This window comes from Suillus fuscotomentosus, assembly GCF_016647785.1.
Source record: "Suillus fuscotomentosus strain FC203 chromosome Unknown F5891scaffold_39, whole genome shotgun sequence".
NCBI lineage: Eukaryota > Fungi > Basidiomycota > Agaricomycetes > Boletales > Suillaceae > Suillus > Suillus fuscotomentosus.
In genome coordinates this window covers 60,606-81,074 of record NW_024539551.1, presented here as the reverse complement: position 1 = coordinate 81,074, position 20,469 = coordinate 60,606, and the positions used below count along the sequence as shown (strand labels likewise).

General features: G+C 46.6%; 5 protein-coding genes across 5 annotated transcripts; 2 read left to right on the top strand and 3 right to left on the bottom strand.

The window, feature by feature from the left end:
* Positions 1-2,720: 2,720 nt before the first annotated feature.
* On the top strand, positions 2,721-3,716 carry F5891DRAFT_955576 (uncharacterized protein; the record flags this gene model as incomplete). Its single annotated transcript, XM_041375339.1, has 2 exons — positions 2,721-2,984; positions 3,279-3,716. The coding sequence occupies 2 exons, from the start codon at positions 2,721-2,723 to the stop codon at positions 3,714-3,716; spliced, it is 702 nt and encodes a 233-aa protein (XP_041223982.1).
* Positions 3,717-7,073: 3,357 nt separating this feature from the next.
* On the bottom strand, positions 7,074-7,759 carry F5891DRAFT_955549 (uncharacterized protein; the record flags this gene model as incomplete). Its single annotated transcript, XM_041375337.1, has 2 exons — positions 7,074-7,400; positions 7,451-7,759. The coding sequence occupies 2 exons, from the start codon at positions 7,757-7,759 to the stop codon at positions 7,074-7,076; spliced, it is 636 nt and encodes a 211-aa protein (XP_041223981.1).
* A 3,490-nt stretch (positions 7,760-11,249) lies between these two features.
* Positions 11,250-13,744, top strand: F5891DRAFT_1043328 (HCP-like protein). The gene is made up of 4 exons (XM_041362134.1): positions 11,250-11,495; positions 11,553-12,236; positions 12,286-12,846; positions 12,894-13,744. Exons 1-4 carry the CDS (start codon positions 11,343-11,345, stop codon positions 13,578-13,580), a joined length of 2,085 nt encoding a protein of 694 aa, XP_041223980.1. The 5' UTR covers positions 11,250-11,342; the 3' UTR covers positions 13,581-13,744.
* A 182-nt stretch (positions 13,745-13,926) lies between these two features.
* Positions 13,927-17,833, bottom strand: F5891DRAFT_459220 (uncharacterized protein). Its single transcript, XM_041371900.1, has 4 exons — positions 17,548-17,833; positions 16,159-17,498; positions 15,911-16,109; positions 13,927-15,852 (listed from the first exon to the last, which is right to left on the bottom strand). Exons 1-4 carry the CDS (start codon positions 17,735-17,737, stop codon positions 14,273-14,275), a joined length of 3,309 nt encoding a protein of 1,102 aa, XP_041223979.1. The 5' UTR covers positions 17,738-17,833; the 3' UTR covers positions 13,927-14,272.
* An 86-nt stretch (positions 17,834-17,919) lies between these two features.
* Positions 17,920-20,249, bottom strand: F5891DRAFT_1129444 (pre-mRNA processing factor 3-domain-containing protein; the record flags this gene model as incomplete). Its single annotated transcript, XM_041364397.1, has 8 exons — positions 17,920-18,418; positions 18,492-18,705; positions 18,789-18,858; positions 18,912-19,115; positions 19,164-19,460; positions 19,510-19,674; positions 19,725-19,961; positions 20,187-20,249. 8 exons carry the CDS (start codon positions 20,247-20,249, stop codon positions 17,920-17,922), a joined length of 1,749 nt encoding a protein of 582 aa, XP_041223978.1.
* Positions 20,250-20,469: the final 220 nt, after the last annotated feature.

The window sequence follows — 20,469 nt, the reverse complement described above, 5'->3', positions numbered from 1 at the left end:
GAGCCTTCTCATCAAGCAGTTCACAATATTGTAGCCATGATGAGTCATGACTGTAGAAATATATAATTCTGTTTCTGCCAAATATAACTATTTATGCGCCAATAAATTTGACTTGCTAAACCAGAAAGAGATAGATCTGAGCCCGTTGATTGGTGGACTTAATTCCCGAACAACATCCGAACTCGCTAGTTGCACTGGTGTGTAACTCGATACAACTCGAATCGTTTACTTGTTCGAGTTCGCTAGCACCGCATCACACCGCGTCGACTTGCGGCAACACTACAAGGAAGTCTCTGACATTGAGTGCGTGAAATATATCAGAAAACAGATGAAACATAACTCATCTTGAGCTGTCGGTTGGACAGATACTTTGACCTGGTCCCTTGTCAGTGCCGTGACATCTGATGACACCATCTGAAAGGGCTTGTACCCTGAACCAGGTGCAAATGCATCAACTAAAAGTGGAGGAGGTGCAAAGAAAAAAGAACACCACTGGGCACTCTGTAAGGTTCTGTTTGATGGCCATGAGGAGTATGGCAGTGCATTTGAAATCGTACTTGGCAACCCAAAAGAAAAAGCCTTGTGACAAGCATGGGTGCGAAAGATCAAAAACCCAATGCAGACATATGTCATCGTTTGGTTCTGCAATGTTTTAATATTGACCCTTTTGGCAGTTTAGAACGAAAAACACTCACATATGTCAAGGAGATGGGGACAACAGGAGCACTACAATATGGGGTAAGTGCCACTAACTCGGTCATCATTTTCTGTGCTGAGACAACTTTGCCAGCACAAATTAAAGAAGAATTTCTGTGGTTCTTCGAGATGCGAGCTCTTGTGGCTAATTGTCCTAGTTGGATTCCTACAGGTGTTGGTAATGTGAATTCAGCTGCCGACCTTTCAATTCTGTTACCAAATGATGGTCAAGAGTTCTATGAGTCACAGAGCGAGCCTGCAGGATTGTCTGATGTACAGTATAGGACCGGCATTTGAGCCAGCACTGTCATTTGAGCGAAACAGCTACCACACACTCAACATTCATCTACCCATCGAATAGTGCAGACATATCTGGAATACTTGAATCTTGTATACTGTCAAGTAGAAATGAAAAAAAAAATGCATGCATGCTACAGGTCAGAAACATGCCCTCTTTCAGCACCAATCGATGCAGCGAGAAGGAATGATTCAACTATCAATGTCAGAAATACTGCCAAATGAAAGATTTATATCTATAGTACAGTTTCAGTACAACGAAATATATCCAATACACAACAATGTGCTGCCACTGGGATTCCAGACAATGGTCTCAAAATCTGTTATCAAAGTGTTTATCAAGACAAACTAACTCAATTTGGATTTTCATTTCTGGACTCACAAACACTGTCCTGCAGTCACTCTTGGGCCTGCATCTCACACATCTTGGTCATAGTCAGACATCCAAAGTCAGTCACAAGAAAAAAACAACTTACTAAGCAAGAGCAAGAGATTGCCATCACTCAAGCCATCAATGAGTACCATGCCAAGCAGAGAAAAGATGAACCCACAAAAAGCCTCCGTGCCATCTGTTGAGAAGTCCAGGAGAAGTATTGAGCAGAAACTAGGAAGCCAGTGGTTGTTGACCACATGACTGTCTTACATTGACTTGCAGGGAACAGAAGCAGTGCCAAATATATGGCAGAGGAAAGAGCATGGCTAAAACTGGAGGAGGCAGAAAAGGTGGTTGAGTATTGTCTTGAACTCGGATGTCATGGATTTCCAATTGGTCATCGTTGACTCAAGGAACATGTTGGTGCCATTCTACGAGCACGACTTAAGGAAAAGTTCCCAGCTGGAGGGGTGGGCAAGAATTGGACTGACCAGTTTGTTGAGAAACACATGGACAAGCTTGGCAGGTTCTGGACCCGATCTCTTGACACACTGCTCATGGTTGTGCTGTCAATCCTACAACTCATGATCAGTGGTTCACACTACTGGAGGATGCTATGATGAAACTGGGTATAGAAGAAGATTGCATTTGGGCAGCAGATGAGACTGGATTCCAGCCAGGTGGTGGAAACAAGGAGCATGTTTTTGGTCCTTCTGAGGCTAAGATTCAGTACCAACAACAAGACGGAAATCGAGAGAACATCACTGTTATAGTCACAATCTGTGCAGATGGCACCTGAGATACCACCCACTGTCATATACAAGGGTAAAGTGTTTGGAACCCAGTGGCATCACAATAACAATCTGGGAGCATTGTGAGTACTTGCAATCATGCATGTTGTAAAGTTACTCAAATAACGAAGGGTTGCTCACTTGACAAAAGGCTGGATGGATGGAGTCATTGGTCAGCATTGGATGAAGGATTTTGATAAGAAGACCTGTGAAAAGGCCAATGGTCGTCTCCGGCTGCTTCTTGTAGATGGTCACAACTCTCATTATACAGAGGCCTTCCTGTCCTATGCACATCAACAGAACATCCATGTGTTATGTTATCCTGCACACATGACACACATTTACCAGGGGCTTGATGTGGCTGTGTTCGGTACACTCAAACACTGTTGGTCAGAAGAGCGGGACAATTTTGAGTGCACTACTGGACAAAAAACACCAAAAAGCACTTTATCCAGGTGTATCAAAAAGCCCACATCTGAGCTGTAACCCCTACAACTATTAAAGCAACTTTCGAGAGGACTGATGCATGGCCACTGAATCATAAGGTCATTACACATGACATGATGGCCCTGAGCCTCATTACTTCAAACCAAGGGCATCTACCATTGCTGCAGTCCAGTCCAGTACAAGTTCTCGTAGATGCTATTCATCAGTATCAAAATTCACACTCGGTCGAAAATAATGAGACAGATGCCACTGAAGATCCCTTCTGTTCCTCGTCAACTCAAACACCAAATAGCTTCTTCAAGTCACTCACCCACATATCCCCAAATGACGTTGTCGCTGGCCCATCCACCCCTTCCCCACTTGACAACTTCTCTTGCACAGTCGTGAATTCCCTAGCATCAACATCAGCATCTTTCCATGTGTCGAGCAGTCCATTGTGCTCGTCATCACAATTTCCTCACTATGTTCCCATATATATCTCACCTTCCTGTAAACAAAAATCAGAACTTCTTGACTTCGAACCTGAAACACAGAGAGAACAAGTACTTCAGCAGGGACTAGCGGCAGCTCATGAACGAGAGGCTGCACAAAATGCAATCATGAGTAAGATGTAGTCCACAATAATTCTACAGGGGATGTACTGTGACTCGTTACATGGGCAACTTGCAGCACAGGAAGAGTCGAAGAACAACTTGAAAAAATGTGGAAAGTTGATGGGTAATGGCTTACCTTGTTACCTAAGCGGAAATGCTTTCTACATGCGAGTTGTCAACCATGAGAAAGCAGCAGATGAAGAAGCAGCCAAACAAGCTCGAAAAGAGGGGAGAGAACAGTGTGCTGCAGGTTTGGAGGAGTGGAAGAAGGTGGAAGAAGCAAGAAAGCAGTGTAACAGGGAATTAATGGGGACGTATCAAATGGAATTGGAGAGGTGGAAGGAGGAAAAAGAACACGTGAAGATGGAGAAGCATCGGCTTGTGTGGAAAAAGCCGACACAAGGTAAGTTGGAAGCGCCGTTACATAAACCAGTAGTTGTGGAGGGCACTGTAGGTGACGAGCTTGATGTCGGCAAGGATGAGCATGAGAATGCCAGTGATGAGGATGAAGAGGAGTAGGAGATCATTACAGTATGATAATCACTTGACAGTACTCTTACACACTATAATCCATATTAGGGCTGACTCAACTGGTGAAAAAGACAGATAACAAGACATTCTACTGATTCTCGCACCATGCACACATCACTCATTCGATTTCTCTGTAGCGTTGCATTAGCATGGTCATCGTATATCTAAACATAACTGCCAAATCAAAATTTTAATTTACATGTGAATGCGATGGCTGAGAAAATTTACTGGCTCAAATGCTGGTCCTATACTGTAGAGCATGATGGAGAAGACTCTAGTGGTGATGACACAAAACCTTAAAAATGTCAGCATCCAACAAAGGTCAAAGATCCTGCTGATGAAGATTGCAAGCCTGCAAAGAAGTTAAAGGTTGCAACGAGCACTAAACCATCCAAGACAAAATTGTTCCTAGACAGGTATGCTGAAGTGGCTGAGCAGGAAGAGCTGACTGCGCAGAAACAGGCTGATGCACTCATGGCCAAGGCATCACTTGCTGTTGTCAAAGCAAAAGCCAAGGCTCAGATCAAGCTGGAGAAGGAGAGATGTGAGATGGAGAAAGAGAGGAGGAAGACTGAGTATACTTTGAGGAAGCTGGAGCTTGAGCATCAATTTTGCATGGCTCAATTGCCTCGCATCGATCAGGCTGGCCCTTCAACACAAGTACACTATTGAACAAATGATGATGATCCATATGAACTTCCAATTCTCCCACAACCAGAGTACTCCAATGGTGGAAGTTCAACTAGCTATCATAATTACTAGACTTGTGACCGACATTGAGTTCTTTTTGTTTATATTTGAGTAATGCACCTTTCAGCTGCTCCCGAAACCTTTTGGCTGATTTTAAATGTTGCTGCCGTCCATTTTGTGCAACTTCAAAAGAGTTATTTTCTGAGTCCAAAGATGATGAGAGACCTTCCTCAATGAATGGATCATGTGTTGGTGCATTGAAATCACCATCCTCCAGCTCATCTGCCTCGCACATCATTGCAAAGGCATGCAAAGTAATGCAGGCCACAGTCCAGTATGTGGCAATCCGGTGTAGAAACAACAATACAGCGAGGCGTGAACGAGGCTCCTGACTGTATCTGTAAATGTTGTAAGGTGGTGCGTTGCCTAGTCTGCTATACTTGTGACAACAAGTGCGTTCAACCCTAAAGGGGAAGCAAGTGCAGCAAAGATCTAGAAGTATGCACTAAAGTGAAGCATGAGAAAGCACAGGTGCGCACAAGGCGTGGGAATGTGTGCATGTATTGCATGAAGCATGGAAAAGTGCATGCAGGTATGCAGAAATGAGAGAGACTAAGCTTAAGTGATGATATGATGCAAGATAAGAGATGTGAGAGTGTGAGATGTAAAGGAATAGATTTCTACTATGCTCTGCTAGGTAGATAGTGGTAGCCAAAAACTAGTTGGTAAGTTGGTGAGTGTAGAGTAAGTCAGTAATAGTATGTACTGCTGGTGCTTATATATGGCGCCTAAGCACTGTCATGCGGAGCCGAAGTGCTACCGAGTAGGGTATGTAAAGATATATATAAGTAAAGGTCCACAATAAAAATAAAGGTGGAACAATATGCAAATAAGGGAAATGGAAATATACATACACACTAGAGAACTTGGTGGACAGTGGATGGATGTGTCTGGATGGCTGGCACTATAGGGCGCTCAAGCGCGGGAAAGCGAGCACGCATATACATCATGAAGCACAGGAAGTGTGCGAGCATGGCGTGTGTTGTGTTGGAAAGCTGTGCCTCATATAGGGATAGCTGCGGACAGCACACAGAGTGGTGCTGCAAGTTCGTGCAATGAACTCCCTAGTGAAAAGTGCCATATCACACCATGAGAGGCATGAGTCTCTACACCAGTGAGTTGCTTTGTCACGTATTTTGACACAAATACCTTTGAGTGAGTGAAAACACCCCTTCAAGTAGCCAATGACATGTTCCAATCGGATATGAACCATGGAAACATGGTTGTTAAACACCCGATTATCAGGCTCCTCCCATTCTGGCATCTTATAAGATGCAACCACCCAAGTTTGTATCTGGAGCTTTAGAGTTAGTCTACTCAGGCTTCAGTGAATAAAAGCTCTTACTGGGTATGCAGAATCTGCCCAAATAAATTCCCCATCTTCAAGTATGTCATTGTAGTTCTGAGCAATGAATGTCTCTTGCCAAGTGCTCACATCATGAGTGCTCCCAGTATGCCCATAGCTAAAATCAATAATTCGGAGATTTGGGAGTGAGACAATCTATTAAAATCATCAGCTCAAATATACTGAGTCACAGATAAAATATAAATATAAATACAATGAACAATTTGACTTTCGGTCAAAGTAGCTTTCTCCATACCAATGAGGTCAGTCATAAAGAGGAATGAGTGTGCCATCAACTAGGCACCACCTGTTCCTCCATGCATGACAGGAGTGAGCTTCAACCCAGGACTTTGCAAGTTCTTTTTTGTCTGCAGTGGGAAATCAATGTGGGTACAACAATTCAGATGGTGTATCTGAAAAATGTGTTGGGTCTTGCAGAACCTAGCTGCTATTCGACCCTAAAGGGTTTCTGGTCCAGGCTCAAGGCTCAGAGAAGAGGAAATATGATAGAAACTTGCTGATCTCTCAGACTCATAGTAAAAATGCTGAAAAGATGACTTTATTATGTAAGCTAAGGTGCAAACATAACTATAGGTAAAACAGTCTCTGCAAGCCCAGCCAGGAATCAGTCCCTACATCGAACAGTAGACTCATGGAAAGGTGGGCGAAGGACAGCTGTCATGACTCTGCAGGTGATGAGGTGGACAGTTCCCTTGCCAAGCCCAGCCCAATCTGTGACTGCCTGCATGCTGGCTCCATTACATCAGCAAATCCCCAGGTTCCTTTTCATCCCTTAATGTTTCCTTATATGCCTTAATTTGTGTAATAAGACAATTTCAAGAAACTTGTTCACACTTAAAATAAGGAAAATAAGGAGGTCCATCTCTTTAAAAATCTCCTTAAACCTCCTTAGAATAAGGAGGTCATGATTCTCAAGGCAGTTGGATCAAAAAAGGCACTATTATTTGAGACATGGAGCGAGATACAAAAAGTAGGCTAAGGGGAAATAAGGAGATCAACAAGTCAAAGGACAAAAAGGAGCAGATGATATTAAGGCAGCAGGTCCAAAAAACGTCGAAAAATGCATAATAGTGCAAATGGCAGCTGTGCAAATAGATGAGACTGAAGGTAGGGAGGTGGACATATGAGTTCTGTAGTAGGATATCGGTGTCAGATTGAGAAAAGTACAAAGAGATAGAAAAACATTACAGATGCGGATATGTGAGCATGGATTCACAGGAGCTTGAGTGTCACCATCGGCACTGTCGTCCTGACCCCTGCAGCATGCGTGCTTTATGAATGGTTGGGATCACACAACAATCTCCATTCTCATATCCTTGGATAGCATTAAGGTGGGTGGCAAAAACATGCAAGATGAATTCAGACAGAAAGGCTCCAGGTGAGTCCTCATTGTCCAGGTCTTCATACACAAAGTGTGACTCCTCGAGCTGATATTCAGCATATTCCTTTCGTGCCTCAGGAGCCTGGAAGTCATCATTCGAAGTAAAAAACATCACCAGGACACTGATGGCAGTGGAGCCAAAGACTCCCCTCCACTCTGAAATCCTTTGACAAACCTGCTGAAATGTAGTTTACTGACTTGAATACGAAATAATATTTTACTCACCATGTGAAACCCACCACTCCAGCTGTCGGCCTCAAATTCTCCGGGTGCACCATTGTACACTACGCTGAAAATATCATAGCAGATGTCCGAAAGTTTGTCATTGGGGATGGTCCAAGGATAGTTAGAGTTTCTGACCCAGTACATTACTGCTGGGAGGAATTTAGAGCACCATTTTCTGTTCTGAGCATCACTGGGTAAGTGAGTGTTCTTGGGTTTTTCTTTCTTGAGGCTGATCTTCTTTCGTTGGTTGACTGCACTTTCGGTTTTGACAGGCTTCAAGTCATCTGACTCGACAATATCAACTGACATCTGTCAAAGGAATTTGTCAGCTCTCTCGCGCTATGTCAGTAAATTGAAAATTCTGCATACAGAGGTTGTGAGCCGAATTTTCACTGCTTTGTTGGCCTAGTAGATTTGTGGTAAGTGATTCACTAGTTGCGTTATCTGATCCTTATCTTGGTACCAACCTCAGGCAGTTGCTGATCTACCATCTCGACATCATTGTCCACGTCGTCTACTGGATCATCAACATTAGGGCCTTCATCAGCATCTGGATCATCTCAGACTTCGCATTCTTCTTCTTTCCCCTGGATGCATCTTTGGCAGTCTGAAACATATGCACAAGATCCTGCCTTCATTCTAGTATACTACTCATCAAGGTGCGATTTCACTCACTTTTCCAGCCCAATTTGTAACCATTTGCTCGTCAAATGTCTCAGGTTCATCAATATCTTCTGTCCACTCCAAGTTGTTGTTTGAGACTGCTGACAAGACTATTAGCCTCACTCAGAAACACAAGTTAATCCATACCCTGAGCGCTTCGTGTACTTGGTGGCACAGAGGGCTGCAGTTGGGACTTGGACACCACATTTTTTACCCACTTTGTTACTAGTCCAGAGGAGTAGTACAAGCTCAAATTATGGAATGTTAAACTGTACAATTTAAACTATAAACCTTAATCTATAGTACCTAAACAATCATTATCACCTCTCTGCCATTTTTAGTCAAATTGCACTGAATGTTTGGCAAGCATTAGCCAAAGCCTATAGAGAAGGCCAAGGAATAACTACAGGCCATTAAGAAGATATAAGTACAGTGATGAGCCTACCTCTGGCAAAGCCAAACCAAGTCTATGGCTACTCCAAGTGATAGTGAAGATAGTTTGGTACAACCAATATCAAAATCAGCTCCAACCACAAACAACAACAGATAGACCATCATTCATAGCAAGGAAGAGAAGAACATACTCTATAGTAATACCGACATCATTGAAATACCCATATCAAAATCCAAACCTGTAGGACAAGCCATAGCAGTGACAGCAAGTCTAGTGATGCAGACAGTGACATCAAGTCTCTTACTGAAGATGCTGAGGCTGAAATAAGTAAGTATCCCATAAGGCTATTGGTTGTTTTTGTAGAGCACTTGAGCAAAAAGTGAGTTTCACCTATTTATGCCTTTTTTGAGCCCTTTCCTGCCATTGGACATGAGGGTGAATGGAGATACTATGAGTTCTGATGTATTGCAAAAGAATATAGAAAATAAATTTAGCACTTCCTAGACAAAAAGGATGCTAAGTTAACTAGCAACATGCACAAACATGCATGTATCTGCTAGAAAGTTTAGCATCTTGAATTATGCCTCTCATAAACTCACCTGTTCATTAACACTGTTCTGCAAGGAATAACCTCCATCCAATAACTCTGTGACTTGTTGACTGATATGGTCTTCAAACTCATTGTCATTGTCAATGTCTGATGGTAGGATGCCGAACTTGCTGGCAGCAATGGGCCATGTAGCTTTTTTCATCTCGGATCACATTGTTGCACAGTCATCCCATAACTAAAACAATAATTGGTATCAACTATGAGAGACTCTGCCTATGTACAATAATTGCCATGTCACATTTATATATATCCCAGTATCTGTTATCAATGTCAATATCATCTGCTGCAAAATCATTGAGTGTTTCTGTGAGATATTCTATACCTGTCTTCTCAATGAACATATTGCAGCTTGAAGTGGTGCCATCCATGACCAGTCCTAGTTGAGACTTCTTTTTTGAAGCCTCTAGGATGTCTTTCCAAGAGTGGAGATAAAACCCAATGGTTTGAGATGCTGCTTTGTTAGCCAAATGTGACCTTTTGAGTGGGTCTATAACCTTGTCCTCTTCATTGGCTGATGATTCACCTGCTGCTTGTTGATGCAGATTCTTGAATCTATCCAAGTCAGGTGCATGAGGACAATGGTTCTTCATATGATGGTCTTCAAGGATATCATGTATGAAACCAGCATTATTAGGCCTGCCAGTATGATGGTTTTTTCTACCTGGATTGTTAGTTGCTTGGCGGCACTTTGAAGGAGATGAAAGGTCACTATCCATTGATGAAACAGGGCAAGGCCATGATTGAGGCATATTTTTTTCATGTGGGGAGGAAGCATGATAGCATGATCCTGTTTCTTCATGCAGGGAGGGGGTAGAGTAGCATCATCATCATCAGTAGGCTGAGATAAAGAGATTAAACCTGCACATTTCTTTGTAGACATAAAATATATTATAATCTGGATAATGAATGGACATTGGGCTTACTGGAACACTGAGTAGATCAACAAGCTGGAAGTCATATGCTGCCAATGGACATGTACTGACTGTTTTGGCCGTGGAATAGAAGCCACTCTTGATTTTCCTGAGATCAATATACCCGGGACTGATGGCAATGGCCATGTTTGTTGCCTAGAAGTAGAGAAGGATAGTGATTTATTATCAATGTGAATCATATACAGAACCTCAGATGTAGCACAAACTAATCTTCCCACCAATCAGTTCCGATGGGTTCAGAATTTTCCATCATCAGCTGAACCCCAAACCTAATAATGGGTTTGGTCCTTGCAAAATGTTGAACTTCAGACCAAATCTACGGTCCAGTTCAGAAGGGTTCAGGTCCAAACCGAAGTTCCAAACCAGACTCTGGCAGCACTAGTGGTGACAGGAAATAAATGACAAAAGATTGTGAAAAAATAAATAATAAGGAAACAGACAATGTAGAAAAACTGGAGAACAGGAGATGGGAGGACGGGAGATGGGAGACGGGAGACGGGAGACGGGAGACGGGAGACGGGAGACGGGAGACGGGAGACGGGAGACGGGAGACGGGAGACGGGAGACGGGAGACGGGAGACGGGAGACGGGAGACGGGAGACGGGAGACGGGAGACGGGAGACGGGAAAAACAGGACAATCAAATACATTCAATGATACTTTTACATATTTTGGAATTTTATGTCATGTAGTAGATTGTATTTTTACTTTTGTCAAAATCCTGCTCAAAGAACATAGAAATGACTGATCTTATGTACTATGTACTTTTATGTGGTGTGATAGATTGTACTTTTAATTTTTTTGAAATGCTGCTCATAAATGTATTTTCAAAATTATTCGAAATGCACAATTTATTAGGATGAAGCCTGAGGCCAGAAGGGTCAATGCTCATCAAGAGCCTCCAGAATTATTGGGATGAAGCTGAGGCCAGGAAGCTAAAAAAATGCTCTTTTTTTACTTCTTGTGCTGAAGGCAGAATGGGTGTGTGCAGGTGTGTGCTAGTATATTCTTAAATAATCTAACGGTTATGGAGACACACGTGCACTGGGAGTGTCGGTGAAGGATAAATATACAAACTCACACGGTGGGCATTCTGGGGTCCAACGTACATCCAAGCTCAAGGTTCATCAAATGGCGGTGCTTTGCAGTAAATGGTGACTCGGAAACTGATTGCATGTAATACCCCTTGCTGCGTGTTAACCATAAATAGGATGCTGTGGCTAACATTTGACGTGAGGTAACGATCATAAGGGCAAGGGTAAAGTTTCTACGTAAATATATCATCCCCGTCTTGATGTCAGCAACACCACCACCACCGCCCTTGCCACCCTTGCCATCGAACCTGCTACCGACCCCACCACCACCCGTGCCACCCCTTCCAATAGAATATCTAAGGGATCGATCCAAGTCACCTTTACCTGCACCTCGTCCACATCATCCATATAACGTGCGTGATTTATCTTTATTACTCATCCTCAAGTTCACCGTTTCTATTACATACTAGATGGTTAGATTGGACAATGCCGTGTCTACTTATGGTTCTCCTCAAAACTTCCATCAACCTCCATCTAACCCAGGCTTTGCTCCACTTAGAACTTCACCTCCCCGGAACATTGTAAACACAACTGGCTTTTCTCCACCACAACCTCCAATGCCACCTCCTTCACGTGCTCAAAGTCAGAGCGCCATTCCCAGTCTCACAGCCCCTATCCCAACCTCACAATCTCTCTCTATCGCACTCCCTACAATACAACAGCCTGCTCATGATCCTGCTCTCAAACTCGCTTGGGCCCGTGACGTCCTTCTCCTCGTAGATCGCACTCAGTATCCTAGCGTAACTGACATCCCACCGGGTCCAGTCACGATCACTGATCCACAACTACAACGTCTCCTCGCAACAGCAATCCCTCTTATACAACACCTTGCGAACGTAAATCATCAGCCACTTCCTCTGTTCGCAGCTGAAGCAATCTACCTTCGTGCTACCCTCGAATCAAGCGGCGCCTACCCAGATCGCATCCCACACAATCCCCGTCAGGCATTCCGCGATTTCGAAGCTGCTGCACGTGCAGGGTACGCCGCTGCATGGTTCCGTTTAGGACGCGATTACGAAAACTTTAACGATGCAGTCCATGCCAAGGACTGTTTCGAACGAGGCGCAAAGTTGAGCGTCGAGAGTTGTGTTTATGTACGTCTCTCGACTTCTTTTTTCTCTCATTCATCTTATAGGCAACTAGCGCATGGGAATGGCACATCTACTGGGTCAGCTAGGTCTCCCTCCAAACCCTGCTGCTGCCCTCCCGTTTTTGCAGCGTGCAGCTACACTCGCAAGTACAACCACTCCTCAACCTGCGTATGTCTACGCACTTCTTCTCCTCGGCGAATTCTCCGCTGCTTCGTTGCCTGCTTCTCTCCTACCCCAACCACCCATCGTTCAATCAGAGGCTCGCCGCCACCTCGAGCGCGCAGCCTACCTTGGTTTCGCACCAGCACAATACAAGCTTGGCCATGCTTACGAATTCGCCAGTCCCCCCTTCCCCTTTGACGCATTGCTCAGTGTCCAGTATTACTCCCTCGCTAGTCAGCAGGGCGAGGTCGAAGCAGACATGGCTCTCAGCAAGTGGTTCTTGTGCGGTGCAGAAGGCGCATTTGACAAGGACGAAAGTCTCGCCTTCACCTTTGCCGAAAAAGCTGCCAAGCGTGGCTTACCAAGTGCTGAATTCGCAATGGGGTATTATAAAGAGGTCGGTGTCGGCGGTGAAAAGGATATCCAGGAATCGATGAAGTGGTACTCCCTTGTATGTCTTCTTTTCAACTTCATTGATTGTTTCTCACCTGTTTCCAGGCTGCTGAACATGGAAACACAGATGCTGTAGAACGTATCACAGCCCTCAACCAAGTCATCCCACAAGCCCTTTCACGACAAGAACACGACACTATCACCGAAACCCAGCTCGTACGCAAGCGTACTCAGGCACGGGAGCGAACAAGTACACAGCCACGCATGAGCGCTGAAGATGGAAGACAAGTGATGGAAATGGCCAGAAAGAGCTCCATCGTACGACAGCAATCTCCTCCGCAGGCGCCTGCGCACATAACATCACTTGTTGAGAGCTCATCGCCTTCCGCTGTACCCCAGCAACTACCTCCACAACAGCAACAACAGCCACAGAGGCAGTTTGTGGGTCAACATCGGTACACGCTTGTTGACCCTGGATCTGGTGCGCCGCCGTCTCGTCAACAGTCACCGTCACGGCAACCGCAGCCGCAGCCGCAGCCACAACCACAACCACAGCCACAGCCTACGTATGCAAGAGCCGCTGGGAGACCGCCTGGTCAGAGGCAGGGGTCGGGGCCGCCACAGGGGCAGTCACCGCAGGGGCAGTCACCACAGGCTCAGGTCACACCGGGCGATAGAGCTCCTACTCCTCAAGGGGCTACACGTCCCCCAGGTCCAAAACCTCCCACAACATTTGCAGAGATGGGAATTCAAGGTGTAAAATTGGAGGAAAAGGAGTGTGTGATTATGTAGGTGCATCTATGAATGCATACCATTTTTGTCGTTTTTTTCGAACTCTTTCTTTCTTTCTGGCGATGTTTCATTTGTAAGTCTTACGTAGAATTGCACGGATGTAATGGCTAGATGTCATGTTTTCGTTTATACATGGTGTAATGCTATCATGGGCTTTACTATAATTATTGGCTATGTAGCCTGGCATCTGCGGCAATCAATGCTGCAGGATCCTCCATCAAGTCCGTACTTACGTCTCCGTCACGCATCCTAGATCTGATTAATGGCCGTCTAAATACGCGGATTGCTGGGGCATCATATGTATGACAGTTCAGACAGTCGAATAACCAAGCTAGGTCAACGCCAGTGTTAGCAAGAGAAAACTCCTCCTCATCGTAGCACGGAGTGGGAATGAGACCATCGCCAGGGAACTAAATCCTGTAAAAACCTTCGCATTCCCAGCACGGGTGTGCTCACGTATACCTATCTTCCATACTAATCAATAATCTGCCGACAGTAAAAAAAAGTTAGTGTATGGTTATCAGTAATGTATGCAAAGGAGGAAGGGAAGCGCGAGTGTCTGGTATACCAATGCAAGGATCGTGTGTAACGTGAAAGTGCAAAATCAAAACATGACGACTTGAAAGCAAATCACGGCGGTATCAAAAAAAAAAAACACAGAAGAGAAATTGTCCCATTTATCTTTTTGAAAATCAGAGATCAGCACCGACAGCGTCCACGACGTATAGGACCTGCTGTGGTCGGACAAATAGTCCCCTGGACTCGGATGTCGACAGGTCGGATGCTGCAGGCGACGAGCTTCGCATCCGCTTAGTACGGTCTATGCCTACGGTCAACTGGTCTCCTTCTCGTTTGAGTCCGCGATTATCCCTCCCTGATCCGTTCATCCAGTCCATCTTCCGCCGTCTGTGCGTCTGATAATCATCTGCACCAAACTCCCACTCTGACCCATTATTCCCAATATCGAAATAACGGATGCCGCCCCAGGACCCATCGTTCCATTGACGGCCGTCTGACGGGTCACCAACCCAGGCCTCCAGTGGTACTTCGATGCCGACCCAGGGTCCAAGCTCGCCCTCAACTTCACCAATATATCGTGCAAATGCCTTGAAACGTTTGCGCTTCGATGACACTATGCACGGAATGCCAACATCGAGCGTCGCACCACGGAGCTGAACTAAAACGTTCGCCTCTTCCGGGGAGGCAGATGATTGTTCGGGAGTCCGAACACTTGTAGTGATGGTGTCTGATGACCCGCGGCGGGTGAGTGCGGGAGGAGAGTCTGCTGCAGGAGATGCCCCATCCTGCGTCGGAGAGTTGGTACTATCGTCGAGCTTGATCGTCTCGCGGTCCTTGCCCTTGTCGAGGTCGCTAAGCGTGATGCAAGGTGATTTTTGAGAGTGGTTCTCGGTAACTCTGCTGAGCGGTTTCTTTTGTGAGGGTGTGGTGGTTTTGGCGGCTGTACGCTTGGTGGGAGTCAGCTTGGTAAATTCGGATGCTCCGCGACGGATGGATGTTCGTGTGGCGACGGCAGAGGTCATTGTTGTTGAAGTGGATGCAGTAGATGACAATCTTTCTCTCACAGGAGTGCCTCTGTTCGTCCCCACTGTCCTCGCGCTTACATTTGATATGGTGGATCCTCCAGACACCTTCCTTGAGCGAGGCGTGATCATTTCAGAGGGAGCAGTCCTGAAGGTAGCGTCGCTTATCGCACTCGACAAACTCGAATTCGGGCGAGGAGAAGATGGAATACGGAGCATGGACTCTCTCGTGGAGGAACGGACGGCGGAAACACGTGAACGCACCGAGGGTGCAATCGATTTTGGCTTTGGAGAAGGTGTATAAGAAGTGATAATTTTACTCAGCGCGGGCTTGGTCCCATTTGGCGTGGGACTGATATCGCCTGTACGAGGTGAGGGCGTCTTGCGCTGCATAACCTTCTCCGTCGTACTCGATCGTACGGATATGATGCTTTGCGACTCAGGTGTGAGTTTAGAGTCAGGGCGTATATCGCTAGGCTTGGGAATCGGAGCATTACGAGGAGACGAACGTCCAATGGTGCGCACACTCGCCGCATATGATGATGATGTAGGCTCACGGGCATGCTTGTGAGGGTTGTTGATATTACGGCTCAACACAGATGCGCGCAGCGAATGCACACTAAGTGTATCAGAGTCCGCATCTCCAGCTACGGATGACTTGCGGAAGGCAGTGCGCCGGAGGTGCGAGGGCTGAGCAGGTGATATGAGGTCTTCAACAGAGACTTCCAGTTCTGATAAAGATAAAGGTGTTTGAGGTATAAGAGAATAAGACGAGTACATAGAACGTACCCTGAGAGATCTCTTTAATGGCCCAGCCCTCAAGACCATCGAAACCACCCTGCTGGCGCGTGCCCATCCAACGCTTTCGGATGTACCGAATGAGATCTGCACGAGCGTCCTCAACTTGCACCCGGATGTGTGAGGTGGCAGAGAGCATGGCAGCATCTTCATCTGTTGGGTGCGGTCGTAGGAGGATATTCACAAGGCTCTGATCACATATTAGTATCATGCATGATTGACTTCACCTCAACCCTCACCTGATACATTGTTCCAGCGTGTTTCTCAACCATTCCGCGTTTGATCGCCTCCATCACCCAGGTAACCCTCTCGCCATCATCAAACCTCTCGCCATCTGCCTCCATGACCTGTAGCCAGTCATCCTGTTCGAAACACTCAGCACTCTGACTCACAAGGCATTCATCGATCGCCTTCCGCGCCTGTAGTATCATCTCCCGCGATGTATCTGCCCAGGCATCAATGACAGAATCAAGCTTCTTTATCGCGTGCTGTGCGGCGAATAACAGGGGAAATACATTCATCGGAGTCGTCCGCTTTGCCAGACCCTTGAGCAGGTTTTCCCGAATCTTCTGCGGAAGCGATGCGAATTCAGAGATGCACCAGCCTTCCCCGAACAAGCCTACGAGTGCCCGCCGCGCGCCCCGTTCCAAATAAGTGTTCTTGACATCATCTGCGAGCGCGAATTCGAGTACACGTGGTGCTCTCCGGGCGCACTGTCGACACCGACACCCGCCAGTACCCCACTTGGATCCCGTGATGCGCTCGTATTCGTTGAATTCGAGAGATGCATGAAACAGCCCATGAATCATCTCGTACACGATACGGGCCTGTATTTCAGCGACTAGCCCGTCCAAAGACAGGTACGTTGCCGACTTAAGGATCGCGAACGCGGTGTCCAGGTCGTAGGTACGGTGGGAGAACACGAGGGTGCCCGTGTAGATATACCCCAAAGTAAAATGGAGTGAGGCGGGGGTAAAAGGAGGTGAGGGGAGCGTGACTGTGATTGGTTCGCCAGGCTTTGCTGGCTGTGCCCAGTTCAAGAGCTGCGCATGGAAGTAGGGGGAGCGGGACACGAGAATGAAGCGGTGAGAAGAAAAAATAGCGATTGCTGGCTCGTGATTTGTCGAAGAAAATGTACCAGATAGGGCGATGCGCACGTCAGAATAGAGACGAGATCGCCACATAAACACAAGGTCTTTGCGCAGCTTGTCAACACGGTTCTCTTCCGCATCAACAAGCTCACGCGACTCTGAGGTATCAAAGAGAAATTCAAAAGCCTCGCCAAGTCCCTCACCCGTGTACAGATATTCCAACTCATTCGAAAACAGTGTTGTGCTGCTAATGGCTGGTATGCGCATGACGGCATTGAGGTTGGTGGAGGGTGAAGGGGATGATGAACGGTACGGAGATGGAGAACGAGACGTTTGGGCATAGTCCAGAGTAAGACTCAAGGACATGGCAGACTGTGCTGGCGCTGGGGAAGGACTAGTAGAGTAGGGTGTCGGGGAGGTGATAGGAGGGGGGCGGAATTGAAAGTAGCGTTGCTGAAAGGAAGGCGGGGCGCGTGCATAAACGATAGCTGAATTTTATTAGCAAAGACGCAATGGGCTAACTGTCATTATAACTACCTTTGTGGCCCCAAACTTCATCATGATCATCGTCATTATCGTCGGATTGGAGTTCCCAAACGACATCTGCAAATCGATCCTTTGCTTGGTGAAAGAGGTTGGTAAGATCATTACGCCAGGCTTGCGTGGACTGTCTTGTTGCTTCCTGGACAGTATATGATGGCATAGAACTAACACCAACCATCGCCATCGCCAGCAACGACGAATACGACGAGCAATCGAATGGAAGCGGTGTGGAGAATGCTCACAAAAGTTTGCAAAGCACCAGAAACACGTGTGGTTAGGTAAGGTACTTATCAATTTGATGTAAACAAATCAATATATTAACTCCAGCCTACGAAGGACATCACCACGCCCAAAACGAACTCCAAATCAAAACAAATCCTCCTCTTCGGGCTTCCAATTCTTCGCCTGATCCCAATACCCCGCCAACCTCTGCCCCAAAGCCTCCTTAGCCATCGCATCAGTGGGGCACCCCTTAGGCTTGAACGAATTAAACGCCCGATCTCTAAGTTGACCCTCCCACACGAGATAACACGCATTATTTTCGAGGGAGACTATTTCTTCAGGTTCTGCGGATTTCCGAGGACCTCCAGGACCAGCAGCATCATTAAAAGCGGCACCGTTGGTTTCGGTGCCTTCTTCGCTTGCGGTATCGAGGATTACATCCTCTCCACCGCGCGGACGCGCAGCCTCGGTCCAAGCGATACGATGAAGCATCAACCGCTTGTAGTTCTGAATGAACTTGGAAGCACCTTCCACATATATCATGCTAAAGACCGGATTGAAAATGCACACGCCCGTTAAGTTGAGTTGTTCGGCGTTTTTTCGAACTTTGAATCGGTGGGAGGGGTCTGTGAGCGTTTTGACCCTGTTGCACAAATTGAAGGTGGAAGTGAGAGCAAAGTCAGCTTAGATAGTACCGACGAGCGAGGGACACGCACTTGAAAACAGCCCCAACGATACCCTTCTTCTCCTGCTCAGATTTCTTATTCTCGGTCTTCTCTCTGCGTTGTTCATCGGTGAGCTTACGTTCTGCATTTGCCTTTTCGTGCGTGTGTTTTCTCATCGCAACTTCTCTGCGCACACGGGCTTCAACACGTGTGGGGTCTTGGACTGCATCTGATGTCAAAACTTTCATGAGGTTCGACAGGCGAACTGTGAGAAATGAATCGTGAGCAAAGGTCGGAAGGGTTAAAGAGGTTGAGACAGGCCTTTGGGTGGGTCGGGTGGGATGAGACCCATACGAATACGATCACGTTTATCTTGTCGTTCGGCTTGCCGGCGCTGCTTTCGCATCTTCTTTGTCTCCTGTAGTGCCATGTTAGATTCTACACACCCATACAATACATATATATATATGCCTTTTTGGTCAACATAAGCGGTTTCAAGCCAATCTTGTGTTCTTCCATTGGAGCTGGGATGGGAATAGGGTGCTGGACATACAACGTGACTGGCGAATCCTGAGTTCGGATATTGAGGTGAGAAAATCCGAGGGAAAGGTCATCGTAGGTTTTGTTGGGCAGTAGCGCTGCGTCCCACCATTCCACTGTGGGGGGAGGTTCACGCTGGGAGCCATGGTCGGGGATGAAATGAACAGTTGAGTAAACACCCACCTTGATATTCTTCTCCAGAGTCTCGAACTCTGAATCAAGTCCAGCTTTACGCGCGCTCTCGGCAATGCGTTGCTTGAGCGCCTCGAGCTGCGCCTCCTGACGCATTTGTTCGGCGAGCTGTTGATACTTGCCCTGGGGATTGAACCGGAAAGTGCGACCATGACGCTCCTTTGGGGCGCCTTCAAAACCACTGTCTTTGGCTGCGGTCGAACTGGAAGCGTAGGGATTGGCTTTGACTTCGACGATGGGTACAGGGGTTGGCGCTGGAGGAGGGGTTGGGGCATTTCGAATGTTTGCCTTGGAAAGGCGTCAGTTTCAACGATATGCATGAGGGAGTCTTGTGCACCTTGATTGAAGCAAACTTGGGCTGCATTGGTTTGTATCGATCCTTCTTCGACTGGGGTGCGGCAGGAGCGGTATCAAGGAGAAGGGGATGAGCAGTCATCTTCAAGCCAGCACCTTGCTGGGCTGGTTCGACGGGCTTGTTCCTCTTGCCCAATTGAGGCACCGACTAAACGCATGATGTGGAAGCAAGAATCATTAGAGTGTGAGAAGACTGACCATGTACGGGTTGTCCTTGACCGCAAGCTTCGTCTGTGCCTCTGCCACACGGCGCTTGGCCTCTGCAACCTTACGAGCGAGGTCTTCGGTATTCTGAAGTGGTGTCCCTGGACCTGGTGAGGGGCTGTCTATCTGGACTGGTAGAGCCTTTGCTAGACCTGTGATGCCGCCTTTCATGGCTGCGACCTTTGCCGCAATCTCTGCTCGTTTCTGGGCGATGAGAGCATCTCCGGATAGCTGTTGAGAAATAAATGAGTAATTGAATGAGCTTGAGAGAGAGATGCACTGACGGCTACTTGGGCGTTGCTCCCATTAGAGTGGGCCTGTAATGAGCAAAGGGTTATAGAGACATGTGAGAACGATGTAGCAGGTGAATTCACCTTAAAGAAAAGAAAGTTAGACTCACAAGATCACTAGAAACAATACATGAGCCAATTAAGCATGAGTGCTAGTAGGACTGACCAACCTTTTTTGTTTTTTTGTTAACGAAGACTCGCCATTGCCGTCAAATGCTCGCTTGCTCATCGTTCGTGGTGGCAAGCAGAAGCGACGCGCTCAGTTCAATATCACTTAACACAGATTAACCCCTTCTTGAAGGGGTCTCCAGAGAATTATGGGATTTGCAACTCACACCGAGTGGCCACGGAGTTTGAATTCCCATTGGGGAAGTCATAGTACATTTGATACATGGGAAAATAGGTCTCTGCCCCCAGTGCCTCCCATGAATTGTCAGCATGAAACAAGT